The following is a 20,862-nucleotide window of genomic DNA, read 5'->3' on the forward strand; positions in this document are numbered from 1 at the left end:
TGTCTATATAATTGGATCTTTGATTAAAAACAAATAGAATGTTTATAATTATAATTTTGAAAAATAAAATCAGATTTTTTTGTCTTTATATATAAAAAAAAAGACAAATAGAATAAAAAAAGTACGGACAAAATTCAATTTTAATATAAAAATTAAATTTGGTCTCATCTTCGACAAGGACAAAATTGGTCAAATTTAAACAAAATTGAGATTAAATTGAACAAAAATAACAAATATAAGGACCAAATTGAATATAAAACATTGACTTTGACACGTTGTTGGGTTGACACATGGACATTTAAAAAAATAAAAAAAATAAAAAAATAAAAAAATCACAAAGTGACACATGCAATCACTGTTCATGGTCGTTAATGAACAAAATTGAACAAAGATTATTAACCCCAATCCAATGAATTTGTCTATATAATTGGATCTTTGATAAAAACAAATAGAGTGTTTATAATTATAATTTTGAAAAATAAAATCATATTTTTTTGGTCTTTATATAAAAAAATCAAAAAATTAAAAAAAGGACAAATAGAATAACGAATATAGGGACCAAATTCAATTTTAATATGCAAATTAAATTTGGTCCATCTTTGACAGGAACAAAAATTGGTCAATTTTAAACAAAATTTAGACTAAATTGAACAAAAATATCAAATATAAGGACCAAATTAAATATAAAACATTGATTTTAACACGTGACACACGGCTGGGTTGACACATGGACATTTAAAAAAATTAAAAATACTAAAAAAAAAACCACGAAGTGACACGTGAAAATCAATGTTCATGGTCATTAATGATTTAAACGGTGTTAGCAAAAAAATGACCAAATTGAACAAAATTGATGAAAATTAGAACCTATTTGAGCACAAAAACAAAATTAGGACTGATTTTACAAAACTTGACAAAAATTGAGACCAAAAAGGTATTTTAACCAAATAAATTAATAAATTAATATTCATTCAAGTAATTCTTAAATATTAATTATTTTTAAAATAATGTAGATTACTACTATGTACTAAGTTTAATGTAATATGTGTTATAACTTAGATTATAATATAATTTTCTTTATATAGAGTTCATATTCTCTACTAGTTTTTTTTTTTTTGTTTTATTCTCTGTTGAGCATTAAAAATACACTGTATTAGCATTTTAAATATCTTTTTAATGTATTTTAAAACGTCAAAATTAGTGATAATTAATGTATTCTAGAGGCACAATAAAGAAACAACACAAAAAAATCCAACAAAGAATCTAAATCTCTTTATATATTTCTTCTCTCTCTCTCTCTGTAGACTATTGTACCAAACAAAGCATCGTTTCGCAAACCAAGTTCTACTCTTTTTTCTTTTATGAATCATCCCCGAATAGAAGTGCTTAAAGCACCAAATTTTAACTTTTTTTTTATGCTCACTACTAAAGACACCATCATTTCACAAACCCAATTCTTCCTTTTTGGTGAATCATCACCTAATGGTTGTGACTCAAGCACCAAAGTTTTACTTTTCTAATCTTCACCATAAACTAGCATTTACAAAAGCTGCCTACTTTTTCATTTCCCCAAACCCTGCACTGTTATTTATAGATTTGTCTGCATCGAATGCCATGGGATGAGTATTCTTCCCTCATTTTGTTTTACTTTTATGTGTTCTCTACACCATTTGCTAAACAAATGTTTTTTTTATTTGATAAAAACAATTATTTTGCCCAAATTCAATGTTTATAGTGTGTTCTTTAGATTGGCATATGTTCATTGCAATGCTTTAATCAGTTTAAGTGTTTAGGGACAACTTTTGTATTTATTCTATATTTTTACAAATCTGGATTACATTGTTGTAATAAGTTTAGGGTTGTGGTTTCATTTGCCCTACTTTGTTAAATATAGTATTTGTTTATACATTGTGTCATCATTTTTGTATTCTTATACATGTTTTGTTACAACTATGAAATTTATTTTTAATGCTACAACCTTTAGGTTTTCGAAATTCACTCAAAATACAAATTGATACTTTTTACATTGTTATGGTTATTGCTTTATGTTTATTCATAAGCTTGATAAATACTTCGTATTTAAGCTTATTAACCTCTCTTATTTGTCTTTATTTCATGTGTTTTGTGTTTATTTCTTAATAAGTTTATTAATGTTTTATGTTTTGTTTAGTTAGGAGTATTTTTCTTTTCTTGGGTCATTGTTTAGGAAATTGTATAGGAAAATGGAAGTCTACAAAGTTGTCTGTCAGGACCATCTCGCCCAGTCAAAGCTCCACCACTCGCCCAACGAGAAGTCTGTCTCACCCAGCGAGACATAGCAGTTGTATTGCTGTTAAATGATCTCACGCCCAGCGAGTAGACCATTTCTGGTTGGTTAATTGTCGAGAATCAAACGAAAGGAGTTGGTTCTTTGGTGTGGAAATCCAAGGAAACTCGAAACTTCAGTCTAGGGCTCATTTGGGGACAAATCTACAGCAAATTCTTCCATCTACTAGTGCGAATTCATCAAATCCGTATGTTCTAGATGATTGGGAGTAGTTAATCTCCATTTTCATTAGGATTGGATGTAATAAATTCATACTCTATCTAACTTTTCCTGTGCAATATAATCTCTTTTGTATTTAATTGTTCTAACTTGATTATTAATGTGTATGATAGGAATATCATGTTATTTGTTATTACCGAATCATTGGAAAATGAATTGGAACTAGACATGGATAGAGCACCCAAGAGTTATGTTCTAGGGATATACATCATCTCTTGGTCATTCTAGAAATGTAAACTTAATGCAAATTGTATGCTAAAATGGCTAAAGAATTAGAGTTTTAACATATGATTTAGAACTTGCCTCTAAGGAATTAGAGTAAGTATGCTTTTAACTTGAATGTGAGTTCATAGAGATATATATTGTGTGGTGTTACATTAATTTGATTCATGAAATCCAATCCTAATGAAGCTTTTTACGAATCTCATCTTAGTTTTTATATTGCATTTTTTATTTTACTTTGAATCAAAAATGTTTTTCACAATTACTAAAATCAGTAAATAATCACAAGTTGATTAACAAACACCAATCCCTTGGGAAAACAACACTTGAACTACCATTTTACTAGTTGGAACGAATTGGTACACTTGCCAATAAGTTAACAAGTTTTTGGCGTTGTTGTCGGGGATTTGCTTGTTGTTGTTTGTCTTTTTGTGTTTATTTACCGGTTTAAGCTTTCATTTGTAAATTCACTTTGTTTTAATTTTTCTATATTTAGTTTGTGTATATATCTCTTGCATCTGCCTTGGCTTGTCTAGTGGTTCTTGTTCTGCATGAGAAGTAGAACAAAAGCTGAAAATCTTCTATTCGATCATGAGATTGAACGCACTGCTCGAAGGAATAATAATAGAAGAAGAAGGCAAAACTGTAAATCTAGAGAAGTTAGGGAGGCAACTTCTTCTTCTAAATAGATTCTCTTCTCCTTATTTGATAAAGAGGAAGAAGAAATGACTGGTAACCATGATGATGGACGTGATCAGTGTAAGACCCTTGAAAATTAATTAATTAAATAATTAATTAATTAATAAATGCAGGTAGTGGGAGCCTTTATGGCATTTAATATTGATTGATGTGATGTGAAAAAAGTATTAGCTCAAATGATTAAGAGTACTTAATTATGTGATAGGATTTGGGTTCAAGTTCTATGTATGCCATTTATGTGCTATTTAATTTATTATTATTTTAAATATGTGTTGGATCATGATGGGAGATAATATAATCATAGAATTATATAAATTATCATGAAACATGAATTGGTTGAATTGGTTAGGCATATAATTGGTAATTGGGAGGTTGTGAGTTCAAACCTTGGTGAACTTAAATTAAACTTTCTTTTTGCCAAAATTTTCCTTTAGCATGAAGGTGAAAGCCTTTAGCATGAAGGTGAAAGGGCAAGGGAACCCTAGCCGCCAAGGGGGCTGGAAAACCATCATAGAATTGCCAATGAATGACAATTAAACTCAAGTTTAATGGTATTTTCGTTTTATACCATTTACCTCTCATTAAAAGAAAGAAAGATGGTATTTTCGTTTTATACCATTTACATCTCATTAAGACCACAATTAGTGACCAATTAAAAGAAAGAAAGAGTGGTTTAGGGACTCTTATTGTTGCATAGCTAGAGGTATACGAAAATTGAGAGTGTAAGGTGAGGATTGAGGGAAGCAAGGAGCTGCATTGAGATAGAGTCAAAGGAATATCATTGGTGATCAAGAGGGAACTCACAACAAGTCCAAAATAAGCTAAGGAAACCATGTTAGGGGAGCTGAAACCGTACTTTTAATATGTATTGTATAATTGCATGAACTGTATGATGAATGGATGCATATAAACTGTGAAAAATTGTATGAAATTCACGTTTCTGGGATTTTTCCAGAAACCGCCTGACGGGTGATGAATGGCCGCCAGGCCGCCAGGTGACTCATCATTTTTGTGTCGATTTTGGGTTCCTAAAGAGGAACCACATGGCAACACAACCCTAGTCGCCAGGCGACACGTACCTGATGCACCCAAATTCTAGGTTTTTGTTTAGCTGTCTAGCGGTGATGAATTTCCGCCAGGCGATGTGAGTCATTTTTGGCTCTTTTCTGATGTTTGACGTGTTTGGGTGAGTTCTGATCGGTGGAAAATGTGTTTAACTCATTAAATGATTAAATGGACGTGAAGTATTGTGAAATTATGATCTAATGAAGGGAGATTGGATGATTATGGCATCATTCTCGTTTTAGTGTTGCGTAATGAGGAATCTGAATGCGTGATTTGATTCGTGTGAGAATTGGACTAGAAGTGGTACGTTTTATCCTAAATGAGAGTTTGGGTGTAGTAGAATGTATTAGGGTCTGATGAATTGGTGGTAAAAGAGGGGTGTTCCAGGTCTTGGAATATTGCAGGTGCTGAAATTCTAAAAATTTGCCCAGAAAAGGCATGCACCGCCTGGCGGCACGAGGCCTGCCGCCAGGCGCCAGCGTAGGGACAGTGCCTCTGCGTGGCAGCAAGGTGCAACTCTAGTTTTGGGAGGTTGGTGTACAATAAAAATTTATTTGGATCGGGTATTGTATAATTTTAAGAGTGAAGGATACATGAGGAGGTGTGGTCACGTTGGAAACTTGGTGTAAATATTACTAAAGTCTGATTATGATATAATGGAAATTGATAACTAGAGTAATAGAGAGTATGATTAGTTGGAATTGTAGTGCATATATTGTTAAGGTATGAGAGTTATGTTATATGGTAGTTGGCAGAGACTTAAGCAAGAATTGGAGTCATTATATAATGTATGACATATAGACTTAATAGTGGTATATTGTGACATGGTTAGATTGAATTGGTGCCAGTTCCCATATTAGAAATCTTGGGTCAAGAATCTAAATGGTAATGAAAGAAAAGAGATTTGGTAGTGAGATTAAATCCCCGGGGAGTTGATGGGTTGAACTGGTAAAGTTCACATGGGGTGTTAGTACCTATTGGAAAGTGTGTCAACAAAGTTGGATGACCTAAACCAGTAATCATCGTTGTACTGGTACACTGCCTGGCGGCAGAACGGGATCCGCCAGGCGATAGTTGTAGATCCAGGAAGCAACAGAGGGCGTGGTGCCTAGCAACGATGGTCAATCCGCTAGGCGATAACGAGGATAACAGTGGGTCCCTGGAACGCAGGCGCCTGGCAGCGAAGGTAGTTCCGCCAAGTGGTGACTGAAAATGTTGGTGGTTCTAAGGCGTTTAGCGCCTGAAGGTATGCGTCTCCCGCCAGACAGTCTAGAAGCAACAGCGCCTGACGGTACGTGTCCCCCACCAGGCGATTTTGCTGCAGCGGTTTGGTGTTATGCTTGCTATGATGTGCGTGATCCACAAGGCTTCTAGGATATCTTAAAGGTTGGCTTGCTGGTGTTCCTTGAGTTGAGCTCAGAACGTATCCCTTGAGTTGAGCTCGGGATAGGTTAAGCACGTGGCATTCCTCGAGTTGAGCTCGGAATGGCATCCTTTAAGTTGATCTCGGGATGGCGGATGAACACGAGGAACCCTTGAGTTGAGCTCGGGTTGGCGAGTGTTGCCGGTGTGAGTGTGCTGGTTGTGGCCAGTACGGATGGATCCAGATAGATTGTCCTCCTCAGTAGTTAGCTGACGAGTTTGGTAGTCTTGGGACGTTGCAAACTATGTTCGTATTTGGGAACTCCACCTGGCGTTACGATGTGTGATCTGTAGCATGGTTTCCCGCACGTGCTCTATCGGTTGTGGCCGATAGGTATGGCAGCAAGACATCTTGAGGTAATCACTAGAAGACGTAGAACACGATTAACATGGTTGTGGCCATGTGATGGGATATCAAGGGATGAAATTCCTTTGGTGTGATTCTGTATTTTGTATAATTGTGCCATAGATATGTATGTATGTATGTATGTATATATATATATATATATATATATATATATATATATATATGTGTGTGTGTGTGTGTGTGTGTGTGTGTGTGTTTATTTTGTTAGTTCACCCTATCTGCTTGTGGTTGGCGATGATCGTGTACGCAGTACACGGGAGCAAACGATGTTGCAGGTGGTCTGGTGAGGCTTAGCAGCAGAGCGGGGAAAAACTCATGGGAACAGTTTTTATTGAGTTTTATCACTTATGGTTTTGGAATAAAGTTGTAAACTATTATAAGACTGTTTTGGTATTTTATTGAATTTTGAGAAATTTGAATTTAGAGTTATCTTTATTTTGAAATAAATTATTTGAAATTTCTCGAATTTTTGGGAAATGAATTTATAATTAATGAAATTTTATTTTCTTATTTTATTTTATTATTTAAACCCGTAATATCCGATCAGGATGTTACAATCAGGGTCGGCGCACTTTGGAAGACTATGCTTCATTTCCAGCACCGCTGAATTTCAATAGCATAGCTCGACTAGTTGTGAATGCCGCAAATATGGAAATGAAGGTTGCCTTGATTCACTTAGTCTAAGGTAACTAGTTTCATGGATTGTCACATGAGAATCCATACACTCATCTGGCTACATTTTTGGAAATCTGTAACACTATCAATATCCATCAAGTGCTAGATAAGGCTATCACACTCAACCTCTTCCCTTTTTCTTTGGTTGGCAATGCTAGAGTTTGGTTAAACTCATTTCTTGAGAATAGTTTAACTAATTAGGTAGATGTTGTTGCTAAATTCCTACACAAATATTTCCCCTAGTCAAAGATTAACAAAGGGAAGCAAGAAATTTCTTCTTTTCAACAAGAAGCTGATAAGTCACTGGGTCAAGCTTGGGAGAGATTTAATGGATTGCTCAAAAAAAACCCTACTCGTGGTTTTGATGAGCCTGATTCACCGACTATCTTCTTAGGAGGATTGAGATCTCACACAAAATTAATGTTAGATGCTTCGACTAGAGGGTCTATAAAGTGGAAAACACCTTGTGAAGCCTATGAATTGATTCATAATATGACATCAAGTGACAATGAAGTTAATGAGAGAACTCAACTTCCAAAGAAAGGTGGTGTTTTAGAAGCGCAATCCCAAGAACTTGAACATGTAATGGAGAAACTTTCTCAGTTATCGAAAGAAATCCAAAATGTTTCTCAGGCTCAACACCAGCAATCTGTGCAAGGGTGAGTTGTGTGATGGTGATCACCCAAATGGGCAATGTGTCATACAAACCACCTCTCAAGAGGAGGTTAATTATATAGGTTACCAAGGTCGTCAGGGTAATTATAACCAAGGTTGGAAACCTCATCCTAGCATGGGGCAACCTAGTTCTTCAAACAGACCACCGCAACAACAACAACCCTCTTTATATGATAGGACTTCTAAACTTGAGGAAACCCTCAATTAGTTTATGCTAGTGTCCATATCTAACCATAAGAGCACAAAGGCCTTTCTCCATAGCTTGGAGGTACATGTTGGCCAATTGGCCAAGAAGTTGGAAGATAAACCTGAGAAAAATTTTGGGGCTAACACTGAAACCAATCCTAAAGAGCAATGTAAGACCATAACTACAAGGGGTGGTAGAGTGTTAGCCGAGCAACTTGAGAAGAAAGAAATAAAGAAGGATGATATTATTGATGAGCAAAGTGTGGTTGATGAAAATGGAGAGAAGGAAGAGCAAAAAGAGGATGAGGAAGTCACAAGAAAAGAAAAAGAGGTTGTGAAGCCTCTTCCTTATCTTAAGACTCGTTCTAGAAAAGAGAAAGAGAAGCAATTCTCAAGATTTATGAATATCTTCAAGAAATTTAAGATTAGCATTCCTTTCTCTGAGACTCTTCAACAAATGCCTTCATATGCAAGATTTATGAAGGAGTTGTTCACGAAGAAAAGAAAATAAATTGAGAGGATTTAATTCTTTTAAACAATAGAAGTTCGTGTTTAACTTTGAACTTCAGTTTGAATTAGAATTCAATTTGAATTTGAATTTTCACATCTAATTTCATTTCAATTTCAATACATTCATTTCTATTTGATTTCAATTGAATTTCATTTAAATTTCATTTCATTTCAATTAGAATTTGAGACTACTTATGTGTAATCTAATTTGGACTAATAGTGATTGTATTATTTTCTTAGTTACTTGTGCATTGCCCTAGGTAAAAAACAAAAACTAATATTCTACAATTTTCAACTTAAATAAATATTCTTTAAAATTGTGTAAGTTTAATGAAAAATAATGAATTTGTCTTTTATTCATCATTACAAGTATTAAAACTTAATTTTTATTATCAAAATTTCGTTATCTTGGCAAAAATTATATATATATATATATATATATATATATATATATATATATATATATATATATATATATATATATATGTGTGTGTGTGTGTGTGTGTGTAAAATTCAACAAACTTTTTTGGGTCTGTTTTTATATTTTTTTAAAGCTCAATTAAAAGTGAAATAGTAATGTTAAATGAAGCATGTAAGTTTAAAGATGAAATACAAAACTTATTTGAGTGTAAATTACAAAAGTTTGGCTATGAAAAGAATGAAACTAAATGAATGAAAAACATGAATTAAATGAGCATAAACATGAATTTAAGTCTAATAATTTCCGCAAGTAAAATGATTTAAAATAAATATAAAGTAAACAACTTTAAAGAATCGATAACATAAGTTAAATGAAAAATAAACTTCACAATTGAAAGAAAAAAAAAATGGTGAAAATGTACACATTAGACGTTACATATAGAAAAAAAAAATCTAAATCAAATCTCCATACTTTATCATAATATTTGCTTTCTCAGTTTACTTTTCCTCTCAGGAAATAAACATAAATTAGCACTTCATGATTTCTATTTCATTTTATATCTTTTTCTATGAAAATGTAAAAACATTAAATTATAATTTTTATAGATGACTAAATTTTATTTATTGATGTAAATATTATTAAAAATACTTATATAAGTGTTTAATAAATAAAAAATTAATGTGTTATTTGTGCCAAAATATTAATTCTTTACCGTTATAAATAATTTAATAAAAGTATCATTGTATTTTTTAGTAACTTTTTATTTTCTAATAATATAATTTTTATTTCAATTCGAGAAAAAATAGTTTTTCATCTAATCCATGAAAATGTTTTTCAGAAAAAATTATTAAAAACAATTAAAAAAATATTACTTTCTTGGATTCAGAGAAAATACGGAGTATAATTCATGTGAATGGGTCATGAAGTAATGAAGATATATTTTTTATTAAAAAAAATAGTAAAATAATAAAATTGTGGATTTTCTATATATATTATTTACTTTACTCAATTTTATATAATGTAAATTTTTATCTCTCCTTTAATTTCTAATATTTCCTATAAGTGCTATCCTAAAATAAAAACATGTTCTGTCACCGATTCTCATAAAATTTACATTTCCTTTCAGATTAATTCTCATAAAAACATATTCAAGTCACGTGTAAGTGGTGGACCGTTTATAGGCCCAAAATGTTGCTGGATATGAAGCCCAACTTCCTCTTGGGCCCACTTCATTTTAATTAGTTATTCAGCCCAAATTAAGAAATTTGATAGGATGTTCGAAGAAACTGCCAAAATGGGATTGTGCTAGTACGTGAAAAAAATAGGAAAAAAAAGCAACAAAAATGCTCACTATGAATACAACTAACTGATGTACGGAATGTGTTTGGTCTTACTATGGTGTTGGTTTTAGAACTTGTTTGTTATCCACACTTTTCAATTACTAAGTACACCCTCCTTCCTTTTTATGTGCATTTTATCAGAAAAAATATTTGCAACAAATAAAGTTTTTCTGTATCCATCATTAATGAATATTTACAGAACTTTTTATACGAGATTGAAGCGAATATCTACAGAGCACTTGTTAAAAAAAGGTAGAAGTTTTCCAAGTTTTGAATATACTAAATGTTATACTTTGCCTTTGACACATTTCATTTAAATTTCTCAATAAATGCATTTAAAATGTTCATCAGATCTCGGTAAAAAAAATGTTTAATGTCCTGTGAGACATATTGATTGTGATTTGATTTTTTAAAAGTTGATTTTGCAATAAAACGTACCTGAACCATATATAATATTTAAATTAAAAATATAATTAGTCAATGATCGAACTAATTACGGGAAAAAACTAATAGGAGCCAACATAGTTATGCTTGGTTTGATATTTATAGAAATATATTTATAGTTCTTTCGCCTACAAAAAATTCCCTATGCTTTTGACTTTATAAAATTTTTTGAGCACGAATCAAAAAGTAGATTTATGTAAAACATAATGATTCCCCTAGAGCGTGTATTTCAATTATTATGGTTATAGAAATGGAAAGTGGTTCAATACAATAATTAAGCAGATTGAATCAGTAATCTGTGATTGATAACCATAATTAATGATGGGTGATTGGTATCATAGAATTGATAGTATTTTGATACTAAAACTTAGAAATTAAAAAGCGTATTTTTATGGTGGTAATTAGCATGCATGCATCCGTGTAATGGAAGGAGAGCGGTCAAAATGAGTAACCCGACTCAACCCGACTCAATTCATCATGGATTGATGATTTAGTGAGCCAACTCAACCGACTTACTTTTTAGCAAGTCAAAAAAATTCAAATCCGATCCGGCCCACCACGGGTTGGCGGGTTAAACGGGTTGACTCACGGGTTCACTTAATTAAAAAAATACAATTTTTTTTTAGTTTTTTTTCAGTCAAAACTAAATTATAATTCTAATTAAAATCTAAATAAACTTTAATACAATCCAAATACAAACCAAAATATAAAAAAATACAAATTTTTTGTGTGTTGGCTAAAAAAAACCTAAAATGACCCAATTGTAAAGCCCAACTTAATATTTTTTTTATTAGCAAGAACAAATATATTAATAGAAGGTAATTGGGTTACCTCAACCCATAAACAATAATAAAAAAAAAATACTATGACTTTCCTTCATCATTTTTCGCATAGAGTAGTATCTCACAATCATCACAAAATAATAGAAACAAAGATTACAAATAAGAAACACATCCTTAATGACTATGCTTTGAATACAAAACTTAAACATCCTTCCCCAGTAGCATTATTTGTTGCACATGTGCAAATATGCAACCCAACTTAATAAAAAATACTTGTGTGATTTATATGCGGGTTGGTGAGCTAATCCGGCTCATCACGTATTCAACCCAAATGAGCCGGGTTAAAAATCAATCCGTATTGAAATTTGTAAAAAAATTTCAATCCAACCTGGCCCGAACCCGTGATGAACCGGATTGGCTCGCGGGTTCCAACCCATTGTGACAGCTCTAAATAGAAGCCGATATAAACAATACTAAATAATAATAATAACACACAATTCAAAGCTATATTAGTTTAGAAAGATAACTAATCATGATTTACATAGTTTGCAGAACAATTGGATTACTATTTTGTATTATGTTGTGATATATAAACCTTACCCAGACAAACACATAGCAGTAATAAATAAAGATACAACTCATAATTGAATGACACGTGTGAGCAGTGGTATTCGACGAAATTGTATAGCTACAAGAAACGCGTATTTTAAGTGGCGCATTAGAAAGAAAGATATTGAAAATAAATGTGGAAGGGTAAGGTATAATGGTATTGTTGTTGTATTTTGGTGAGAAATAAAATTGAAGAGAGGTGAGTGGAGCGAAGAATTAATTAGTATATCAGCAATTGAGAAAAGTGTTTGATGTAGATCCGGTGAAGAATGAGGAGACTTTTTGTGAAGATTATGAAGATTTAAGAAATGTGATTATGTTATTTAAGATATGATAATGGAGGGTGGGCATTGTTTAGGGCCCTATAACCATTCCTATTTTGCATGTATGCCGTAGGGATTGGAGTGGTCAAACCATTCTTTTTCAATTGGGATTCCCATCCTTTTCACCCCTTTCTACCAAACAAACAATTTTAATTCAAACACAAACAAACCCTATTTCAGCATTTTCGGCCACTCTGTCTCTTTCTTTCTCAACAATTTTTTTTTTTTTTGCGTTTAATCAGATCCAAACCCCAACTCATTTCACTTCTCTCCCGGAATCTCGCCATTATTGTATCATTATTATAAATGCTGCTGCTCTGTCTTATTATATTGGTGTCATATGATAATACCAATTGATTCCAAGTGAAAGATATAGAAACAGAGAGTGAATAAAAGAAGGATGATCATGTTTGAATTGTTGGTGATATTGACGCAGATACAGTCTCAGCAACGGCAACCACACTCTTATTCTATTGTAAAAGAAGAAAAGGTATTCGGCCCACTCGTTAGTTGCGGTATAATGCTCACTTTTTCTAAAGCAATAAAAGATACGGTCCAAATTCAATTACTCTCCACCAATGTAAACAAATGCAAATTACCCTCTCCCTATCTCTCTCATCAACCAAAAATTAAACAGACTAGCCAAATTGTTCCTGCTTTTGCACACAGTGAAAACATCATCGTTCATACGCAAGGTTCGTTTTTGTTCATCAATCTAACAATCTAGTAACTCAAAAAATGATCGCGGTATTGAATTGAATTATTGAAAAAATGAACACGGTGTGAGAAAGAGAAGGAAATAGAGTGGGAAGGATTTGGAAATGAATTTTTTTTTTCCCCTGATGATTTTCCTTGTTATAAAATCTGTCTATGGACAAACAAAATTTGGTTTGATTTACATTTTACAAGCGTGTGAGGGAGAGCGTCAAAACGGCATGATATGCGTGGTCTTGGTGTCGTAGCAGGTGAGGCATGACTTGGAGTTCACCCGAAAAATCTTGAGCAAATCGGTGCACATTTGGCGCACTTGCGGCGCACAGTTGCTCTGCATCAGCAACAGAATCTTGGTCAAGCCATTGGCCTGCGTCACTGCCTCCTGTGCCTTGCGATCGCGAAACAGGTAGCACACGCTCCACAGCGTAGTCACCGCATGCTCCGTTGCCACGCTAGACACCTTCAGAACCTTGCTCAGCACCGCCGCCACGCACGCCGCGTCCTCGCATATCTCCTTCCGCCCCTCCCTCGTCGACGACGCCGCCTCCACCAGCTTCAGCACCTTCTCCACCGCCGCCGCTCCCAGCTTCGCCTCCGCCAACAGCCTCGACAGCGCCTTCACCGCGCCGAGACTCACCAGCTTCAGTTTGTTCCGCTTCGGCGCCGAAATCGCGATCAGGCTCGCCAGCGCGGCCTCGACCAGCGCCGGATCGTTCTCCGGCGCCGCCGATTTCAGCAGTTCCGCGACCACGCCTTCCTTCTCGGCTAATAAAATCTTCGACTCGGCGTCCGCGGCGATGAACTGCAGAATCCTGGCGGAGGCGATTCTCGAATCGCAGCCTCCTCGCTGCAGAACGAGAAGCAGAGAATCTAGGCTTTGCTTGTTTCCTTTGAGCAAAGAGCTTCTCAATCCATCACGATCTTCGACGCTGTCGAGAATCAGACCTAACAGAAGAACAACTTGTTCGAGAAATTGAATGTTAGCTCTGACGATGAGTCCTCCGTCGTCGACATTGTTGAGGAAACGGACGAGTTGGTTGACGAAGCCTTCTAGTTTGGCAAGGAAGAGTTTGTTGTGGTGAGAATCTGTGGCGAAGTGGAGGAGTTTGGTGAGCGAAGCGGAGCGGAGAGAGTGGGTTTCCAATTGAGCGACGGTTAGTAGGAGCTGGTCCGGGGAGAGGAGATTTGAGTGGCGAAGAGAATCGGACCAGATCTGGATGAGGCTCTGTAGAGTTCGGTTGGGAACGAAGTCTTTGGTTTGGAGGAGTTGCATGGTTGCGGGGCAGGTGTTATTGCCGGCGTCGAGCCAGCGTTGGATGCTGGAGCGGTCGTAGGTGACTCCGGTGCAGAGGCTGACAGGGGATTTCATGACATCAAGGGAAATAGGGCACTTGAAGAAAGTGGGAACGTTGATGCATAGATCGTCCCTTGCTCTTACCATGGTTGAGTTGAGTTGAGTGAGTGAGTGAGAGACAGAGAGAAGTGGGAGATGCTGGTGAGAGGAGAATGGGGTGTTTAAAGATGCAATGGGAATGGTCAAAGGTGGGTGACGTAAGATGCCTCCCTTTTTGTTTTCATAAACAAGCGCTTTAGTATTGGGTCAACCAGCGAGGGAATTGTGCGTGTGATGGTGCTGACACGTGGAGCAGGAATGCCTATGATGAAGGATGAGGGGGAGAACGTGGGGTGCTGGGGACCACTTCATAATTTCCTTTCAAAATATTTTCAACTTTCAATTTATTCATCATAAAAGGATTTTACACTTTTATTATTTTTAAATTCATCTGAAGGAGAAGAATCAGGGATACTAATGACTTATATCCTCATTATGATTATTTTCTTTTTCTCTTTTTGGGCCGTGGGGTGGTGGGGGGTCTTTAATTTGACTCATTATGTTTTACATACAGTGCGTGGTTATGGCACCGAAAGCAGATATTTGTAGGAGAATACCACAGTTCTCACTTCCATCAATTACAACTACTCATCATCATATCATCTTTCTTTCTTCTCTTTTCTTTTCTTTTCTTTTCTTTTCTTTTCTTTTCACTATAATTTCTTTTTATTTTCTCTTTGGATTAAAAACTCAGCTTCGTAAGTTACAGCTAGCCCTACTTTCACGCAATAAACTGTGGATAGAGTACTTCCCTACATGCTCCACCTTTTTTTATTATCGTACTTCATGACTAAACCCTAAAACAAAGTAATCGAGAGAAAAAGTTGGTTCAACAGAATAAATGTTGTAATTAACTATCATTTTGAAACACTCTTGCATTCTTCATTTTAAGATAAAACGATTCTTTAACAAGCTTTCGTGTTAGAACACACATGAATTGCGTAGATTAAGTGGGAAATGTTTGGTGTTTGGTGGCGTAGAAGGAGCTTATTCGTGGTGAGTTACGTAGATTTGCATGAAAATGACACGGGAATTATTCGGATTTCGGCGGCTGCAAAAATTTCAACCACTCCGACTTCCCTTCTGAAATTTGACCAAACCTTACTTTCCGTCTTCACTTTTGCATGCTTCTTTCAATAACATTACTCTTCTCCTTCTTTCCTCTATCATCTATGCTCAGTTTTCGTTTAAGAAAAGAAAAGACAAAGAAAAAAAAAGGTTAATTCAACTAACATTTTAGATCGATTGGTAGAAGAAAAACTAATTGTGAGAAATCCTTTTTTTATTTTAATTATTTAAGTGTGGTGTTCCAAGTATAAATAATAAATTGCTTTGTTCTTATTATGTTAAAGTAAAATCCACAATATTAATCACCGTATTTTAAATATTATTTGTTTTAAAGTTCAAAAGTCTCTTACAGTTAAATAGTGTATTTATATTATTTTTCATTTAGATCTCAATTTCTAAATAGTGTAAAACTATTAGACTTACTAAAATATAAATAAATGAATATAATAAAATTTAATGTTGAAAATATTTTTTTTTTCATTCTAAATAACTTTCCTTTAGTTTTTTTATCACATAAGGGGAACCTAAATTTACAATGGTTCATTTAACACTTTTTTTCTCTTATTCTTACACCAAAAGAAGGAATATAGCTGGCTTTTTAATTCCCCGCTATAAGCAACCCTACATAATTACTTACAATAAATGAAGGGTTAAAGTTAGTAGTTTCTTCATTAATGAAACGTTATCATTTGATTAATTTACTGCAGAGTAGTATATATACATTTCTTTCTCTCTCTCTCTCTCTCTCTCGTATTTATTATTTTGGCATTTCGTATATTATTGTTTTGTTTCTTCTTTTGACAAGGATAAGTAACTGATATTATCTCAAAGTTTTAAAATAATAAATAAAATAAAAAAGGTCTTTGAAATGGATAAAACGTATGTTATGATATGATCATCTTTCAGTTTTAAAATAGAAAACACTGTCTTCTTTCTAATGTTAATTCCTTGCAGTTATTCAAACAATATTTAACTACATTTTATTAGACCCAATAAACTTTAAGGGTTTAGGGATCTTAATCCTTCTTTTTTCGTCGCAAATTTTATCAAGAAGTTTTCTGACATGAGTCTCTTATTTTATTTTTCTTTTACATATATCAATAAATATTTCTAAAAGGGGTTTAAAAAAAAATTTCTTCCTTTTTCCTTATTGCTCTTCTATCAATTGAAAGTCATGTAAATATTGAAATTTTATTTATTTATTTCTATTATGCACATATTATGTTATAGGGTAATTATAATCGTATCCTTTTATGCTTAACAGAAAATTGCTCAATATTTCTCTATTTTTTAATTGTATTAACATTGAACTTAAAACAATATATTGTAAATTATGTTGTGAATTTTAGTATTTTAAAGAAAATAACCAATAACCAAAATCACTCTCAAGAATTTTAGAACATTTTTTCTAAGATTTAATAAAAAAATATTGTATTTATTTTAAATTTAGTTAAGTTTACAAAATTAGATTAAATTAAAATCTTCTTCGTAGTTGAAATCAGAAAAAGAAATATTAATACTAATGACCATATTCAAAGTAATGATGGGTTGAATCAGTTGGGCCTGGAGGGGCGTTTACGCAAATAATAATTAAATTATTGATTTATTTTGGACTATTGGATTATGATATACAAATAAATTATTATATTCTTCAACCTTTTACTCTACTATTTTTTTCTAATCCATATGAAAATTCTAAGGTGAATATGTATTTTTCCTTCTAAAATTTTAAATTTGATTTTAGTTCAAAATAGTAATATTTTTTTCTTCTAACATTTTATGTTTAATATGTAATCACGCTTAAATTAAATTTTAATCATAATTATTTGATAATAAAAGGTAAAATTTTTTCCAAATTAGAGATACAAAACTATAATAGTTTCTGGAATAGAAAAACTGAATTTGGAAAATTTTAAAAGAACTGAAACATATATTTTATTCAATTTTTAATTTAGATTAATGCTAGGCCAACTATTTTTTATTTGATGATTAAATATTTGATTTATCATAGTTATCATTTTATATATATCTTATTGGTTCCTTTGCTTAAAAATGGGACAATAAACATTACCAAATTATGACAATTGGCAGCACTGTTAGATCAAAATAAATGAAAAAAAATGCTAAAGTATATGATGTATGATCTAAATTTCGAAAATAATTTATCTGGTATTTGGTTTGTTCGATAGAAAAGATAAATCTAAAAACATATAAATTAAAATATGAGATATTAAATTCATTGAATCAATTCGATGAATACTCACGCAATCAAACTATGAAGCCAAGAAAGTCAAAGTAATGTTACAAAAGGGAGAACAAAATATTGAATGCAACTTTTGTTGCTTGTATTGAAAAGTTTAGGTAGCTTAGACAAATTTCACATATTGATTTGAGTTTCTTATTTGTATAACACTCTCTATAAATGATATCAATTATTAGATTTTTTTTAAAGAACATATAGAAAAGAATTGAAATGTAACAATTTAAATAACTCTAAAGTGAATGATAATTTTTTTAATTTATTAAAATATTTTAATGGATAAAATTGTAATGATATCATTAAATTTCAAAACGAACAATATATAAAATGCGTACTCAATTTTAACAAGAACTTTTTTTAAATATATAATAAATTCATTGTATTCTAGATAGAGTGCACAAAATGTTTAGATGTTGAAAACTATTTTTGTCCATACTCACCGTTTCATGTTATTATTTTTCTTAGCATACTCAATAGGAGATCCACAAGGAACTTTTCCTTCATTCATTGGGTTAAACAAAATGAATTATTTTACATTTGTTAATTGCCTAATCTAACCATATTAGTGAGGCTGTTGGATATTCATAAGCAAATCATTTTCTCTATATCGAGAAATATGAAAGAAAATGAAAGATAAAATATTGAATTTGAATTATTCTAACTTGTTAAAATTGAGAATGATTCAAGATTGAATAATAATTTGTCTTAATTTTAACTAAATATGTTAAAAAGTGAATATGTTTCGAGTAAGAGATTAGACATTAATGTTCGAGTGTGAAATTAGATATTAATGAATGGTACGATAGCGATATATGTTATGGTTATGGTCATGGTTATAGGCATAGTCATTGAGAGATTGTGGGTTCTCTATATATATGACATAAGTCATACACATATAAGACCTTAGACACCTCTTTAACCCCAAAATCTTAAGGCAATGTTGTTATGGACCTTTATTCTTATATAATATTTAACTTTGTCTTTTCTATCCAATGTGGGACTTTGACTCACACTTGGACTATTCCCAACACTTATAAGGTGATGTTTGCACCAACTTATAAGGTGATGTTTTCATCCTTGTGGGACTTAAATGAGGCGTTCATCCCTTGTGGATCTCAAGGTAGGTGTCTTTCATCTCTTGTGGCTTCAATAAAGGTGTTTTCTATTAAATTATCCTTATTCATATTTGTAATCAATTTACTTTTAGTGTTTGGGTTAATCTTCTTTATAGATATTAACAACTAGGCATATGGTCTTTCGATATGAATTCGTATAAAATGCCTTGTGTAATTTTCTCTTTTCTACTCAATTTATTTTGTTATGATTATTAAAATAAACAAAAAGATTTTAATTGAACTTTGATATAAAAGGGAAAAATTTTAAAGCACATTTTTTATTAAACAAACTAATTCATCCTCCCTTTTGGGTTTTGTCCATAGGCAAACATTTCGCTGCACAATTCTATCACATAATGGTTACATTAAATTTGAATCTTTCTTTATAACTTTAAGAGATTTTGGGCATTTTCATTGGAAGAGTCATATCTGAGTTATAATAGATCTTATAAAACTTCCACTGAAGTACCTTATAGTTGTAGATAAGTTTTTGTGAATCTGTTATTGTTCAAAACCTATTTAAGATAGGTTCTCGATATGTTTTTCAAGTTGTAAGAAATAAAAAAAAAATGAGATTGTTTTTTTCTTACCTCTGTATGTTTTCGTTTATTCTTTTCTCATCCATAGAAGGTTATCGTGTGGCTCTTGTGTGATGTGTTGGTCACCACTTATCATAACTATGCATTATGTGATGACATATAAGTAGGGGTAGCAAAATGGGTTGGGCTCAACAAGCCAGTCTATCACTCCTTGTTAAAAGGGATGGGTGAAATTCAAGATTTCAACTCGTCAGCCTGTTTTGACCCGACCTGTCCAGCCCGTCAATTTGATAACCCAAAATACGAGTCAACCTGGCTTGACTCGTCAACTCGTTTTTAAAAACAAAAATAAAAAATAATTGAAAATATTAATTTTTTTATATTATATTTTTTAAAGATGTAAATATATAATATTATTGTAATTTAAATCATTAGTACTTACAAATTAAGTTCCAATTAATAGTTATCAAAGAGTAATTTAGCATGTAAATATCATAATTATTTCATTTATCTAATTAGAAACATTAAGTAATCAATTCAAAGTTTAGAAAATATTTATATAATTAAATATGCTTTTAATTGTCTCGTATGTTATGGGCCACTGATGGGCTAGGCCAAAATGGGCGAGACTAACTTGTTTTGCCACCCCTATAGGTAAGTATCATATACAACACGGTATCAGAGCCATGGGTTAAAACTTATCCTTGCAAGATTTGTTGTTTGTTCAACCTATTGTGCCACCCGTTATCGGGAGATTTGTGTTTGTTAAGCATATCATTTCACCTACTATCAGGCCGTTATCAGACCACCGATATAGTCCCACACATGAGATGTATATACCTTGGCGTGAAGGGGTGTGTATGAAGTCTCACATCGACTAGAGATAAAGCTAATTTAGAGTATATAAGTGAGTGTAAACATCACCTTACAAATTAGTTTTGTGGGGTTGAGTTAGGCTTAAAGGTTTGCTCTATTCTACTACTTTTTCTCTATTCTTGCTAATCTTCTTTTTTCTTTCTCGCATATATGGGTTCAACTACCAAATTAAAAGTGGTATGGATAAGAACCTAAATCCTAATAGTCCTTACTATATTCATCTTAAAGAAAATCTAGGTTTGATTTTGGTCTCTACCTCTTTCAAAGAGGCAAATTCTTCTTCTTGAAGTATAAGTATGAGGTGTGCCCTCTTATCAAAGAATAAATTGAAGTTTATAGATAGGAGTATTGTTGTTCTAAAACCGAAGATAAAGGTTTTGAATCTTGGGAAAGGTGTAATGTGATGGTGCTTTCTTGAATCACAAGAATGCTCTCCCCACAAATTGCCGAAAGCATTATATACATAGATACTACTAAAGATCTCTGGGAAAATTTAAACGAGAGGTTTTTTAAGGGAGATTACTTCAGGATTTCGGAGTTGTTACAAGAAATTCACTCCATTAGACAAGGGGAGAGGAATGTTTCACAATTCTTTATTGATTGAAAAGTTCT

The 20,862-nt window shown here is 32.8% G+C and overlaps 1 protein-coding gene across 1 annotated transcript; it reads right to left on the minus strand.

The window, feature by feature from the left end:
• Positions 1-13,099: 13,099 nt before the first annotated feature.
• LOC114195884 (U-box domain-containing protein 27-like) lies at positions 13,100-14,932 on the minus strand. The gene has a single exon (XM_028086312.1). The coding sequence runs from the start codon at positions 14,438-14,440 to the stop codon at positions 13,211-13,213; it is 1,230 nt and encodes a 409-aa protein (XP_027942113.1). The 5' UTR covers positions 14,441-14,932; the 3' UTR covers positions 13,100-13,210.
• Between the last annotated feature and the right edge of the window lie 5,930 nt (positions 14,933-20,862).

This window comes from Vigna unguiculata, chromosome 9 (assembly GCF_004118075.2).
Source record: "Vigna unguiculata cultivar IT97K-499-35 chromosome 9, ASM411807v1, whole genome shotgun sequence".
Taxonomy (NCBI): domain Eukaryota; kingdom Viridiplantae; phylum Streptophyta; class Magnoliopsida; order Fabales; family Fabaceae; genus Vigna; species Vigna unguiculata.